Source organism: Gobio gobio (genome assembly GCF_949357685.1).
Source record: "Gobio gobio genome assembly, chromosome: 14".
Classification (NCBI taxonomy): domain Eukaryota; kingdom Metazoa; phylum Chordata; class Actinopteri; order Cypriniformes; family Gobionidae; genus Gobio; species Gobio gobio.
This window is the reverse complement of record NC_137107.1, coordinates 40,378,877-40,394,326: the sequence shown is the minus strand read 5'-3', so window position 1 is coordinate 40,394,326 and position 15,450 is coordinate 40,378,877. Positions and strand designations below refer to the sequence as shown.

At 36.4% G+C, this 15,450-nt stretch overlaps 2 protein-coding genes across 2 annotated transcripts in view; one reads left to right on the top strand and one right to left on the bottom strand.

The window, feature by feature from the left end:
* The window catches only part of LOC307137479 (uncharacterized protein), an 890,992-nt gene that overhangs the window by 834,511 nt on the left and 41,031 nt on the right, over window positions 1-15,450 (bottom strand). The gene's annotated exons all lie outside the window — the stretch shown is intronic.
* On the top strand, window positions 7,660-13,603 carry casp21 (caspase 21, apoptosis-related cysteine peptidase). The gene is made up of 6 exons (XM_079834307.1): window positions 7,660-7,855; window positions 7,973-8,061; window positions 11,425-11,559; window positions 12,649-12,827; window positions 12,908-13,031; window positions 13,125-13,603. Exons 1-6 carry the CDS (start codon window positions 7,827-7,829, stop codon window positions 13,364-13,366), a joined length of 798 nt encoding a protein of 265 aa, XP_079690433.1. The 5' UTR covers window positions 7,660-7,826; the 3' UTR covers window positions 13,367-13,603.

Sequence of the window (15,450 nt, the reverse complement as noted above, 5' to 3'; positions counted from 1 at the left end):
CTAAAGCATTTATTCATCTTAGTTCATTTGAACATTTACTAATACATTATTAAAATTAAAAAAAATCTGTTAATATTATCTAATGGACCTGAGCTAATATAACTAATGAAAGTGAATGTGAACCATGTTTTAGCTAATTAACATTTACAAAGATTAATAAATACTGTAACAAATGTATTGCTCATTGTTAGTGTCACGTCATAGGATAGAAGCTCACAAAGACGGGGATGAACAGGAGACAGGAACTTTAATGTCAAAACTCAGGTGACTTTTACACACGTAGAAACATAGACGAGAACCGACAAACACTGAGGGAGAACTGAGGGCTTAAGTACACAACGCAAATGAGAATAACAAGGTGATAAATGAGGCACAGGTGAATGATGAACTAATTAGACAAACTGGGGAAAACTGGGTCACAGAGACTTAAGACATTAACATTAACATGTGTTTTGGTCTCTGTGACTCAGTTTTCCCCAGTTTGTCTATATCGTAAAAATATTGAAAAAAATATATCGTAAAAATATTGAAAAGTAATATTTTAGTAACACTCTATTTTACAGTGTCATTGTTACATATAGTTACTATCTAGTCACCTTTTTCCGGGGGGTTGCTACTGTAAAAAAGAACGTGGGTGCAACTTCTGGTGAGGCGGCGGAAGTAGTATATTGTGTGCTAGTTAGTGAAGAGGCTACATGTTTTTCGAGCCCGATCTCACGAAAATGCGTATAAATAATACGAGTGTGCAATCTCCTGGAATGCTGGCGTGCATATGGTACGCCGTTTTTCGTGTGCATATGATACGCACTTTATGCCGTATTATACGCATGAATCCCCCACCCTACCCAAAAGCGTGTCATATACACGCCATAAAGTGCGTATCATATGCACGCAAAAAACTGCGTAGTATATGCATGGCAAAATTCATTTTGCCGTATAAATTCCACGAGATTGCACACTCGTACTATTGATACGCATTGTCATGAGATCGTGTTGGTTTTTCGGATCATTGGCAAGGTTTCAAAATTAGCATTGTTACTATTTTTTTGATCAGATGGTGCCACAAGGGTTAAGTAAAGGTTACCATGAAGCAACATGAATGACACACACTAAACATTTCAGTTTAGTACATTTATTAGTTAATAATATCCCAATACAATAAACAATACAATTGTTGTGCCCTTAATTGTCCTTACTTTACTGACCATCCACAAAAGTGCTGCTGCATGACTACAACAGCATCCTGGCCCTGCAATACATGAACAACCCGCTGTCTGTAACTTACTTCACCTGTCACTGATGCTAGCACCCATGCCTTGTGATGGGATACGTGTAGGCTCAGGCTCGGCTCAATGTCCGCTTTTAGATAATTTCCGACAGATACTGATACGCTTCTGAGCTTTTCAAATTGCTCATCGCCTTACAATCACAGGCTACTGAATCTCGAAAATAGCTAAAAATGCTACCGTGCATGATACGAGGCCACTTCTTCACGTCAAAATATGTGTTTTTTTTGGTAGGGTTGCCTGCTAAAATTTGCTTTCCCGGGGCTAAATATCACATAATTGGGGTTGCTGATTCATAACACTTCGAAGCTACACGATGCATTGTTTTGAAATCAGTCATCACTATATAAGTCGTTATTTAGGGGTTTTTTGCGCACAAAAACTATTCTCGTCGATTCATAAAGTTATTGTAGAACCACTGTAGTGAGATGGACTTTGTAACGACGTCTTTAGTACCTTTTATGGGTCTTGAGAGTGTAAAGTGCATTGTGCCAATGGAGGCCTTTCTGAGCCATCGGATTTCAACTAAAATATCTTCATTTGTGTTCCGAAGACGAACGAAGGTCTTATGGGTGTCGAACGACATGAGGGTAAATAATTAATGACAGAATTTTCATTTTTGGGTGAACTAACCCTTTAAATGTTTAATTACAGTGTAACGAGGACACCGTAAACTAAAGTGTAACCAATATTTCTATATCTTTACATTATTTTTATTTCAGGTTTAGTTATTTTAGTACTTCAAATGTAGTTGACAAGGCAACATTTCTAAGTTGTTTTTAGACTTTTACTTATGTATATTTTATTTTATTTCAATTACTTATACTGTTAACAATTACTGATATTTTATAGTATTAATTAACAATAATAACACTGGGTCAGGTTAGGTTTTGTGTTAGAAAAACATACTACACTAACCACAATAGTGTGAAGTTGGAAATGTGGATTTTGTTTTGTTAGAAAACACTGAGCCCAGCTGGATATTTTCTTTCACAAATCAAGACAATCAAAAAACCTTTCCTAAGTGATTCCCTGCTGATTTTTTCCGACAGTGTATAATGAGCTTGTGAGATCTGTTATCCTGCTGAGTTCAGCTATCACGTTTGCATTAGTCATTCAAGGCTGCATTTCTTTATACTTACTAAACCCACAACTACCTGTTTTTAGGAACTACGTAACTTGCTGACCCAACACTAACCTCTGTCTAATATTCATGAAAACATTTTTGGATTCAACTTCTCCTTATCGGTTGTTTGAAGAGTTTGACTTAAACCCAATTAATGAGAAACAAAACACACACACACGCGCACGCGCACACGCACACGCACACGCACACGCACACACACACACACACACACACACACACACACACACACACACACACACACACACACACACACACACACACACACACACACACACACACACACACACACACACAGATTAGCATGGTGTTGTTTGGGTTCATTTTCTGGTGGAGTGCCAGTCACTGTGACGTAAGATGTTATTGATGTGTCCTGTGATGATTAAAAAATAATGTTTTGAAACAAACTCAATTAAGCTTCTTGGATTAAGTATGAGTTTTGGAAAATTCAATGCAGCCAATTAAAAATGTAGCCATAAAAAAGCACTATATTAAATATGTCAGCCAATCATTATTGCAAAATATGAACCCAGACAGAGTGATCAGGTCTCAGTAATGACTGTAATATTATCCCACTTATAGTACTACATGGTTTACTAAATAATTATGCAATCAAATTATCAAAGCCTCTTGTTATAATCCTTATTTTAATGATATACAATATCATACGTTCTTATAATGTTCATTCCAACCTAGAAAACTATATTTACTGATCAGAAAACTACTCATTCTGTACACTCATTTCATGTATCTGTGACTCAACACATTGTGTTTACAAGATTTCCATAGTGTTTTGTTCTCTGATCCAGGAATAGCACTAGGTGTCCTATCACTGAATGCGTGTGCACATTTCACCGGATGCTGAATTTTAGCATGCGACAGTGTGTCACTGCTGGCCTTGAGATACGGACAGAGACTTCTCCCACTCATTCACGTACATCTACACGTCTTTTGCAAAGCTTAAAGGGTTAGTCATCATTTATTCACTCTTACCCGTAAGACTTTAGTTCATCTTCGAAACACAAATCAAGTTTATGAAATCCGAGCGATTTCTCTCCCTCCATTGAAAACTGATTCATCCAAAACTCTGACGCTTCAAAACATTCATAAAGAGATTGAAAAGTGAACCCATATGAATGTAGTGGTTTAACCCAAGTGTTCTGAAGAGACACGATTGCTTTATATGATGAACGTATTTAATTGATTGGCTGATGTATATCACTCAAATATGGTAAATGAAGCTCAATAATGCTTGCTTGATGCGTGAAAACAAACAATTTAAATATGTATAAACACAAATGAAGATATTCAAAATTTTTACTCCCAAGGCGTCAAAATCGGAAGCATGGTCAAGTGCCTTCCGTGTCACAACGAAGACGCTAAAGGTACCCCTAGGCGTCACTATATCGTCGCGCAGGGTGCTCCATTCATTTCAGTTGTTTACCCAATGCGTCAGATCAAGACGCATTTTATTCTTTGCATTTGTAAAAGCAGACATGATTTTATTCATATTTTATTCATATTCAGATATCAAGGTTACTTTTATATTTTGGAGCAGCTAACCCAACTGCAATTTCACTATGAAAACTGACGTAACGGGCGACAATATTTGAAATTTAATGTGTTCATGATCTTCTGCGGATGGAGACGCTGATCGCTTTTGGGGATTTCCTTCACACAAATCAATCGTTTGGCCTCGGAACACTTGGAAAATGTGTACTTTTTGAATAAATTGTGTTATATCTGTGTTTTATATACCACATAAATGGGTAGGTTTAGAGATGGAATGGTTTTGGGTTACATGTTAAAACGTGTCTAGATAGCGTAAATAAAATTATGCTGGCTGATTAAATTGACAATCACAGTCCAACATGTCATTATGGCAAAATCATAACCCAATATATGACCATCATGATGATAACGTTCTCATGCCCAACGCGTCTGAGTATGATGCCAAAGGTTTCTCATTGAACTGAATGGAGCACCCAGCACGTCGATATCGTGACGCCTAGGGGTACCTTTAGCATCTTTATTGTGACGCGGAAAGCACTTGACCATGCTTCGGACTTTGACGCCTTGGGAGTGAGAACGGGTTGAGATATTTTAATGAAATCTGAGAGCTTTCTTAACTCTCTATTGTCTACAACTACCTCTCTGATGCTTCAAAATGTTCATAAAGAGTTTGTAAAACTAATCGATATGAATTGAGCAGTTCAGTCAAAAAAATTCTGAAGAGACACGACCACTTTTTATGAACCTCATTGGTTCTTGAGGAAGCACAAACGTGCTGCGTAACATGAGAACTAACCTCATTAGTTCTTGAGGAAGCACAAATGTGCTGCGTAACATGAGAATGAACCTCATTGGTTCTTGAGGAAGCACAAACGTTCTGCGTAACACGAGAATGAACCTCATGGTTCTTGCGGAAGCTCAAACGTTATGTGTAACATGGGAATTAATCTTATTGGTTCTTGCGGAAGCTCAAACGTGCTGAACCCCATTGATTCTCGCATGTTAAAACATGCTTGAACTTACTTTGATGAATGTTAAGATGTATAGTAAGATGAAATATAAAATGAAATTACCAGTAGCAAATACAATTTTCGGGGTGGCAACCAGGGTGGCCATTCAGATGTCTGGGGTGTCCAGGGCCACTGTTAGAACATCATCTCTGTGCTACAAGAGGACAGTCGTGAAATCCATAAATGGTGTTAATGCAAACATATTGATCCTCATGCTGATTTAGCATCTCTACTCTCACCCTTAATGTACTGTCCTCAATCCTTATGGTTTCATAAAACGTGTGCTATGGCACACATTTTATGCACACTGTTATGATACATGGAGCTTGACAGACAGGGTCCTCATCCACTTTCATGGAAGTACGAAGTTACTCTGATTTGAAAGAAAGTCATACAGGTTTGGAATGACATGACAGTGAAATGAGAGAATTTTTGCCTGAACTATCCTAAACTGAGATGTTCTTAAGTGTTTCTTTTTTGTACTGTGAGGCTCTTATTGTACCCAAACCACTCTGTACTCTCATTGATACTTGTGAGATACTAGTGAGATTTGTGCTTTTATCTACAGCATTCTGTTCTTTACAGTATAACTTTCAGATCTAAAGCCAACTGGTGTTTCAACAGAACAAATGAATCAAAACATCTTAGAACTGTAGATACATTTGAGTTCGACATGATCTGGCAGACTGTGCACAAGCGCACGTGCTCCGACGTGCTGTGGGTGACCCGAGTCTGCCTCGTGCCATTTCTTGATCCCATCACTGTCCATCTCCCCTTGTTTCTTTTCCCTGTTTAGCTATACTGTTAATAATCAAAGCCCCAAAGTACAGTGTAAGAGCAGGTTTTTCCATGTGAATGTAAAAGTTGTTCAATAAAATTCAACATAACGTAATCTTCAGTCCCCCAAATACAAAGTGCTGATTTAAGTGGATAAAATGGCCAAGGGTCCATCTATCTGATTGGTCAGCAGCTATACTGGATGTATGAACTGGATTTAAGTGGCTCAGCAAATTGGATCATTATGTCAGGCAGGTTTGAGAAAACAGGATTGTAGCTTGCTGCATCATGCATTGTCATTGAGCCTGTGTACTTACTGTACTAAGTCTTTACTTACTACAAGACAAACATAAAGAACCATTTGAAAAGCATTACTAGAAATGTGTTGTCTGAAAAACACAATATTATCTTTAATTTCCACACTTAATCATGCTGATATATCAGTTAAGGCCGTACATGTATATATATTGCAGTTGTATCATAACTGAAAAGAGGCATTTCATTTGGTAATTTCAGTTACTCATGAGCTCTGCTGCAGGGCATGCTTCCCCATATGGAACTTTAATAAGATTAAGATGCACTAAAATGACAATGCTAGTCAGTCTGCTCATTCACCAGTAGAAACCTATTCAACACCCCCTAAACAACCATGGGGGTCTTCAAAAGCGGCACATATGGCTGGCACAAAAGAGTCCCACCCTCGTTTCTGTAAGACCCCTGAGGAGTAACGCTAAGTACACTAATAAACAGTAATCCGTAGCTGTCTGCACTACAGTGACACATGCACACCACGCTTATAAGGCTTAGTACAGAAGAATGACTGTGATTGGATTATGAGTCGTAAATCTTTTTGACAGCACACAGACCATGAGCACTTAACTGCACTGTCACAATGTAATGACCTCAAACTCTTCATGATACACTGTAAAAAATGCTAATTAATGCTAAAATGCTAAAAAAAAAATTAGTCAATTTTCAACCCAACTTGGGTTATTTTCAACCCAGCATTTTTTAGAGTGTAGTCTTACTTATAAATATGAATTTATATCCTTTTAGTGCAGTATTAAACGGTTAGTTCACCCAAAAATGATAATTATCCCATGATTTACTCCCCCTCAAGTCAGGTGTAAATGGCATTCTTCTTTCAGTCGGATAAAATCGGAGTTATATTAAAAATGTCCTGGCTCTTCCAAGCTTTATAATGGCAGTGAATTGTTGGGTCATTTTTCCATAAAAGTGCATCTATCCATCATATAACTGCTTCACACGGCTCCGGGGGGTTAATAAAGGCCTTCTGAAGCGAAGTGGTGCATTTGTGTAAGAAAAATATCCATATTTTAAAACTTTATAGACTAAAATAACTAGCTTCCGGCGGTCAGCGGTACACAAGTCGACTTGCGCTTAAAGAATAACCTTTAATAAGATTAAGATGATTAAGATCTCTAAAAAGAGAACTTGATTTCAAGATTAGAATTTGAAAAATACATGATTTTACGATTAAAAACATTTAAACTCATCATTTAATTTTTTCACTAATAATACATTTATAAGGGCATGTTGAAATAATTATAAAAAATATTAAAGTGATTATATGATCAGTGTAATGTATATTTACATAATTTGTCTTTCTTTCTCTCTTTCATCACAATATAGTGGCCTTTCAGAGTAAATACTGCAAACTCCCAGCAGAGGGAACTATACAGCACAGTACCACTGTCCACAACCATTGTGTTTTGTAGTAAAAAAAACAAACAAAATTCAAATCACTGTAATTGTTAACAACTTATACACCTCTTGAAACTATAGAGTGCATGAATATGTAATAAAAAAAATTATCGTCAATGAAAGGATATGAATGTTTTGTGTGAACCTTGTTCTGTATGGAACTGGTCACAGATCAAGTGCAACGCCCCGCCTGCATTATTTACACCTCTGTAAACTCTGCGGTCTGAGGCTGTAGACTTTGAAATCTTCCGCTGTAAAATGAAAGTAAAAGGAGAGAGAAATTTAGAATGAAAGAAGTGAGATTGTAGGAAGCTATTCGTCACTTCTAGGACACCTAAGAAGACGTGGTGGGGTAATGAACAAAGTCTCAGAATGAATTTGCATGTTTCTAAAGATCACAGGTAAGACTCTGGTTAAAACTGTTACAATTTAGATCATTGTAAAGCCAGGCATGTTTAAGTGAATTTCTCCATTTTACTTTTTTTTAAGGTGTTTTAACTTGCATCTTGTGTTCACAGTGCTGTCAAGAAGCCTTGTGTGTTTGAACCATATATGAAGCATAAAAACGTAGGCAAATGTCTAATAATCAGCAATGAGCACTTCCATGGTGAGTATTATCAGCCTGTATCTCCACTGAACTAGTATAAAGTTGTGCAACCTGCTTACAGTAGGCTATTTGGAACTGTACTTTGATACATATCTGCCCTTTTGAATGTCTAAAATAACTCAGAAGCTGAACCTAATGCTACACTCCTAGAAGAAAAAAATCTATTTAAACCTTAAAGGGTTCTTTCAAGAACTTCAAATATAGAACCTCCCATCATGGGATCATTTTATAGATTATGTTTTAATTCATTGATTTAGTTTGAATCTATTTTTTAATTATTGTAAACATACTGTATCACTACGAAGAATTGAGATAACCTGTTAAGCACGAACGTATTACAATCATTTAAAGCATTTCTCCTTATAAAAAGATTTTTTTTGGTATAAATATTTCTTTAAAATTGATTCAAGAACCTTAGGGTTTTATATTGAACCCCACTGAACCTTTTTTCTAAGAGTATACTGTAACTCTAATCTGAATTTCAACTTGTGTTAACTTTGTCCCTAACCTTGATTCTTGCTGACCCCAGCTCTTCTGTTTTGAGTTCTAATACCACAGTGACTTACAGTCTTGAGTTTCTATTCATGTGATTTTTTAGCACGTTAGTCTTGATTTGTGGCATTTCTCACAGTATCCGTTCCTGAAAAACAACCCTCATGATTTTTTCTACAACTGTCCTGATCACTGTCCTGATCACTGTTTATTTTGTGATATTGAATGAATGATTGATTGTACATTATACCCATGTGGAAATGGCCAAAAGTCACTAGGTGGACTCTAGTTTGGAAAGGTGTTTGTGTTGTTGTTGAGTTGCACAGTTTAAGAGGTCACAAATACCTTCTAAATAAATTGTCCTCAGGTTAAAGTAAACTGTAGAATGTTTTGGATGGTTACTGTACATCTCAGTTAGTGCTTTGAAAATGAACAATTAAACATGTAAAGGTGAATCTAATTGTAAGGCAGTTTATTTATACTGTATATATCTCGATTAAAAAAAGTAACTAAGTAATCGCACATTCAACATCTGCGTTTGTAATATTTTTATATTGTAATAATTTCACAGTTACTCTCAAAATTTATGTAGAAAAAAAGTATGTTTGAAATATTTGTTTGTAATGGCATATTTTTATGAAGGCTAGTATCACTGATACTAAAACTGCTACTGATTTTTTTTTTCTTGTTAAACATTAATGATAGTCATTCAACATTACAGTATAAATAAAAGCTGTATCAATTCCAATTGAACTTAAAACAATTTTCACACAAACCCATTATAAAAAAAAGTCTGGGGTCATTTGGAACATTTCAAACTTGTGTGGGAAAAGGTTACACAAACGAGGCTTTGATACAGTAATATTATTATGAAAAAAATAGATTTTTTCTACATTATTTTCTGAATTCTGCACTTTGTCTTGTCACTCGTATCATTTTTGGTGTGCGTGATGAGTATAAGTAGCTAAACATTTAATATTTGACTTCTGTTTATGATAGATGTAGGCTATTCAACGACCCACAGTAATAATACAGTGATGTAAACTGTTCATATTTTTTATGGAATTTTGCCACGTTTTATTAAAATATGTTATAAGACACGTTTTTAAATTAGTGAATAGTGAATTTGTGCATATTTTATACTATTAAAATACTATTTTTATTACTTCACAGCTAGACTACAATTAGACGAGAACTTCTTTTACCATTCTTTTTCTTTATTTCTTTAAATCCCTTTTAAAACTTATTTTGTTTTCAGGTATCATTACATGCTTGGCATGTGTTTTCATTTAATTTCCATTTGAATTTGAATTTCCATTAAGGTCGCCATTTGTGTTGATTTTGTGCATATCTCACATTTCTGGATTACAGTGTGCGTTTCTGGATTTGTTACTGTTTTCACTCGATATATAACGGACATTCGAGCTCTTGCCGGATCATTTTTAGATGATAATTTATGTATTATTATTATATTTATAGACAAGATAATTTCAGGTACATTAACACAGTTTTATCCATTTCAAAGTTTCTCTTATGGCATCTGTTAAAGTAAAGGGTTCTATTCAGATTTTCGGTCAAAATCACAGTTCCAGATAATTTACCTCAAGCAGTCTATTGGCTGCAGTCTGCCGGTATTGGCCAATCACAAAAGTCGACATTGCGCAGACATTATTACAGAATATCCGCTACGTTTTTATTATTATATATTATGTTACGTTTATGTGACTATTATATTGTAGACTATTAAGTGGCTAAAATATAGAAATCCTTTTAATTAAAAAAAAAAAAAAAAAAAAAATCCGTACCCCCGCGTACCAACCCCCCTCTCACTGACCGAATCAGTGGGTGATTCATTCATTTGACTTATTAATTGAATTTAAAGTCATTAGGCGTGTTCTTCTTAAAGGTGCTAAATGTAAGTTTTTGACCTTACTAAAGCATAAAAATACCATAATACGTTTGCAGATATTTAGGAAACATGCTGAGTTCACAAAAATGCTACAGCCAGTTATTTTACTTTGATGTCTTGGAATGTCTGTTTTTGTTTTAGTCTGTGCCATTCCACGCATTGCCAATTTACCCAATAGTATTTCAACACCCTGGATTGCCAGTAGGTTTTCTGTGACAGTCGGTGTTGCCGGTGTTACCGGTGTTCAGACACAACATCGATTACATGCCTTGCCAACCGCGGCACCGCCCCCACTACCGTTTTGATTTTTATAGTAATAAAATAATTTAGTTCAGTTAGAGAACATGAAAGGCAGCAAACAAACTGTGTCAGAGTTCGCAGATTCTACCCGACCCAAAAAGCCTCAACACCCATCTAAAAATCTCTATGAACGGAAGTATATTAAAACACGATATCAACTCATCATAGATCAATAAATCAACTCATCAACTTACAGTGTGTAAATCTCCTCGCCTTACATTTTCAATTTCAATTGCTCTCGCTCCTGTTGCGTATCCTCAATCTGGCAACCAACGTGAGTGTCGAGTCTGAGGAGGAGGAGCTCTCCAATATTTTGAATTTGGACTGCAGTACCCATTACAACCGCTAGCTGTCAATCTTACATACTGCACCTTTAAGGTGGCGCTGCGCAGACCATTCGGTGTATGACATAGTACTGTGAGAGCGATTAGAGAGCAGATGGCTCTATATGCTTTCTAATCACTCTTGCGGGTACTTTGATGCTATACACCGATCGGTCTGCACAGCACCCCGTCAAGTCGAACACACCTATTCTTTTCAGTCATTTTTAACTTTCTCAATAGTTCTAAAAGAATATTGGAATTAAGTGGGATGGGAACCTTATATTGAACCTTATTGAATTCCTTATACATCCATTCCTTAGTTATGCCTTCTTGTTCCAGACTCACCACATTTGGATAGGAAGGGCGGTTCAGTAGATGAACGCTTACTGTCAAGCACGTTCAAGTCCCTTGGTTTTCATGTACAGGTGGAGAAGAACCTGTCTGCTAATGAAATGATTAATGTGCTGAGAAAAGGTACAGTATAACATCATTGTCAGTGTTCAGGATGGGTCATAATGCCTGTATTAAAGGATTAGTTCACTTTAAAATGAAAATTACCCAAAGATTTACTCCCCCTCAAGCCATCCTAGGTGTATATTACTTTTTTCTTTCTGATGAACACAATCAGAGTTATATTAACAAATATCCTGACGCTTCCAAGCTTTATAATGGCATTGACAGGGCCCACGAGTTTGAAACTCAAAAAAGTGCATCCATCCATCATAAAAGTACTCCACACGGCTCTGGGGGGTTAAAGGGATAGTTCACCCACAAATGAAAATTCTGTCATCCTTTACTCACCCTCAAGTTGTTCCAAACCTGTATGAGTTTCTTTGTTCTGCTGAACACAAAAGAAGATATTCGGATGAATGTTTGTAACCAAGCAGAAAGAGCAACCATTGACTACCATAGTAGGGAAAAAAATACTATGGTAGTCAATGGTTGCTCTATCTGCTTTGTTACAAACATTCTCCAAAATATCTTCTTTTGTGTTCAGCAGAACAAAGAAACTCATACAGGTTTGGAACAACTTGAGGGTGACTAAAATATGACAGAATTTTCATTTTTGGGTCAACTATCTCTTTAATAAAGGCCTTTTGAAGCAAAGCGATACGTTTGTGTAAGAAAATTATCCATATTTAACATGTTATAAAGTAAAATATCTAGGTTACTAGCTTACAAAAAAGCGTATATGACGTTGGACGTAGCGTAAGCGTTATGAACTGCGAGAGGCATTACACCTTTCTTCGTAAGTTGAATACGGAAGGCGGTCTGGCGAAAGCTACATATTTTACTTGTTACGTGTTAAATATGGATATTTTTCTTACACAAATGCATCGCTTCGCTTCAGATGGATGAATGCACTTTTTTGAGCTTCAAACTCGTGGGCCCCATCACTGCCATTATAAAGCTTGGAAGCATCAGGATATTTATTAATATGACTCAGATATTCATCAGAAAGAAGAAAGTAATATACACCTAGGATGGCTTGAGGGTGAGTAAATCTTGGGTTACTTTTAATTTTAAAATGAACTAATCCTTTAATTTATAAATGTGCCCCAGTATCCAAGGAGAACCACACAGACAATTCCTGCTTTGTGTGTGTATTGATGAGTCACGGGGAGGAAGGAACAATCCTTGGGTCGGATGTGTGCTGGATCCCTGTCAAAACTCTGACCTCTCTCATGACTTCTGACCTCTGCCCTAGTCTGCGGGACAAGCCGAAACTCTTCTTCCTACAGGTAACAGCCACCTGCAAAAATGAGAGATAACATTTTGACTGTGGTTAACTCATTTGTTTCTGGTTTGGTTCCATATTCAGGCCTGCAGGGGAATGAAATTTGACCCTGGTGTCGAGGCAGACAGTGAAGAAGCACCGGGGGAATTTTTTGGAATATCAGACGTTCCCGAGGTGGATTTTCTCTGCTGTTATTCCACAGTGGAAGGTTTGCATTGCACTGACAGACAGTTACGTGGTTCCATTTAATTTTTAAGCAGTTCACACAAATGCATTTGAAAACATATTTGTTTCTCTACAGGATACTACGCGTGGAGAAATCCAGAAACAGGCTCTGTATTTATCAGTGAACTTTGCGAGATGTTGAAGGACTGTCATCTAGAGATTATTCAGATTCTCACAAGAGTAAACCATCGAGTGGCTTATCACTTCCAGTCTTACACCACAGACCTGGATACACATAAGAAGAGACAAATGCCGTGCTTTGCCTCCAGACTGACCAAGGATTTTTACCTTCATGTGGCAGACAAGAAAAAGAAATAATGTAAATTAAAAAAATAATAATTGTCAATCACTGGCAGCAAGTCAGTGATGTGGTTTGGAAGGAGAGGCAGCAATTTATTAATATGTTTGGCCTCATATATTCTCAAATATATATGTTAATTAAACAAGATGGCAGATCTGTAAAACATTAAACAATTAAATACTTCAGGTACTTCATCCATTTGTTCATTTTTTCTTTTTTATGTCCAAATAAAAATGGGTGCAAACCATAAACTGTAAAAAAAAACATGGAAGTAGTGTCCGTGAAGTCAGCCATAGGATTCTAAAGAGCAGATTTGAAGCGGAAAGGGGTCGAGCTGTCACTCCCGGATAACAAAAAATGGCCAAAGAGGCGGGACTTGGGTGGAGCTGAGGTGACGTGATGACTAACAGACAGCAGACAAACGACAATCCACCTATCACTCAAAGTGGCCACGCCCTTAGTTATGCAGAACTTTAAGGCTTTATATAATGTAAACGAATGAGTTATAAAAAAATTCACACCCCTCACAGTTGTCATGAAGGGCAAAATTATATTTATAGACCAAAACCACAATTTGTACCAGGCTGTAAACATGTTTTCTTCCGCTGCAAAGTTGGGCATTTTAACATGGGGCTCAATGAGATTCTGCTCCCTTCTGGAGCCTGTCCCTAGCAGCTAGTCGAGGAATTGCAGTTTAAGTCACTTCCGTATTGGCTTCAAGAGAAACTGGGGGAGGTTGCCACTTGGTGCAAACCAAAAAATAACATTATTCATAAGAGGCAAGTCTTGCAGCTCTTCTAACTATGAAGATCTGTAGATGACAGATGCTAGATTAATGTATATTTCTCTCTATTTTTGGATTATTCATAGCCTTTAAAATATAATTATATAGAGAGTATTTTTTTCAGTTAAAGACTGAAAAGTCTAGCTCTGTGACAAGGGTGAAACCATGAACGTCGTGTTTAATTACACTAAGTTCAAATTTCCCGCCTTATCGGCAAATGTTATTTACTGTACACTAACTCCACTCACTGACGTCTGGTTGGGACAGTCAAAATTACAGAAGACACTGGATTGTTTACAGTAGCAATAGTGTAAAGGTAGCGCGTGTGGCATGAAATTCATGCAAATTGTTTTGAACCCGTCTTTTGCCGAACTCGCTCTACTCCCTTTCCCCATCACATATCAGATCGGAAAGGCATTTATTTTCAATACAAATGAAGAAAATATTCGAAAAGTGGATATAAAGTGTCTAACATGTGTTTAATAATAAAATGTTTATCGGTTGGGGGTATGTTTAGGGAGGGCTTTATTATGTCCCAATAATCTTGAATTTCCCTAAAGAAATGAATAAAGTATTCATCAATCAATAAGGCGGCATCCATTTAATAATTGTAATAAATAAATCATAATTTACACTCTATGTTAATATTGCATACTGTTTAATGTACAACAACACTGAGGTGAAGAAGGTGCCTACTATTTGTAAGTATAAATATCATCTAACTATTACACTTATTGCAAAGAAATACTGCTATTTTTACATATTGTAAATAGAATCTATTGCTACTTGCACTTTGTAAATTGTAGCCTTTGCTATTTGTACATAGTGTAAATAAAGATATTTGTACATAGTGTATAAAGATCTAGAGCTAAGACAATAATGCTATTTTTTTTACTTAGTGCAAATAGACGCTGCCAACAATTAAATCTATACATAAAAGGCATTTGATTTGCATAGTAACATTAAATAATAATGTTTTATGTGACCTTGATAGCAAAAGAAAAAAGGCCTGTTAGCTTTAGACGAAATCAAACCCTAGCTGGCACATAAAAGTGTCCACACTGAAGAAAGAAGCACCCATATGTCTTTTAGTTGGGATAACTGAAAGTGAAAGACAATTTTCGATTAAGGGTCAAGTAAAGTAGAATTATTGACACTTGATGATCGCCTGATAAAAACCCGTTAATATAAGGAGCGTACTTGATAACCATGGTCATAGTAGTTAGAATTAGAACAACTGAATGGAGAGGAAAAAGATTGGCTGTGCCAATATGTAATAGAAGTAAAGCTTAATCAAGGAGAACCTCCAAGTTATAA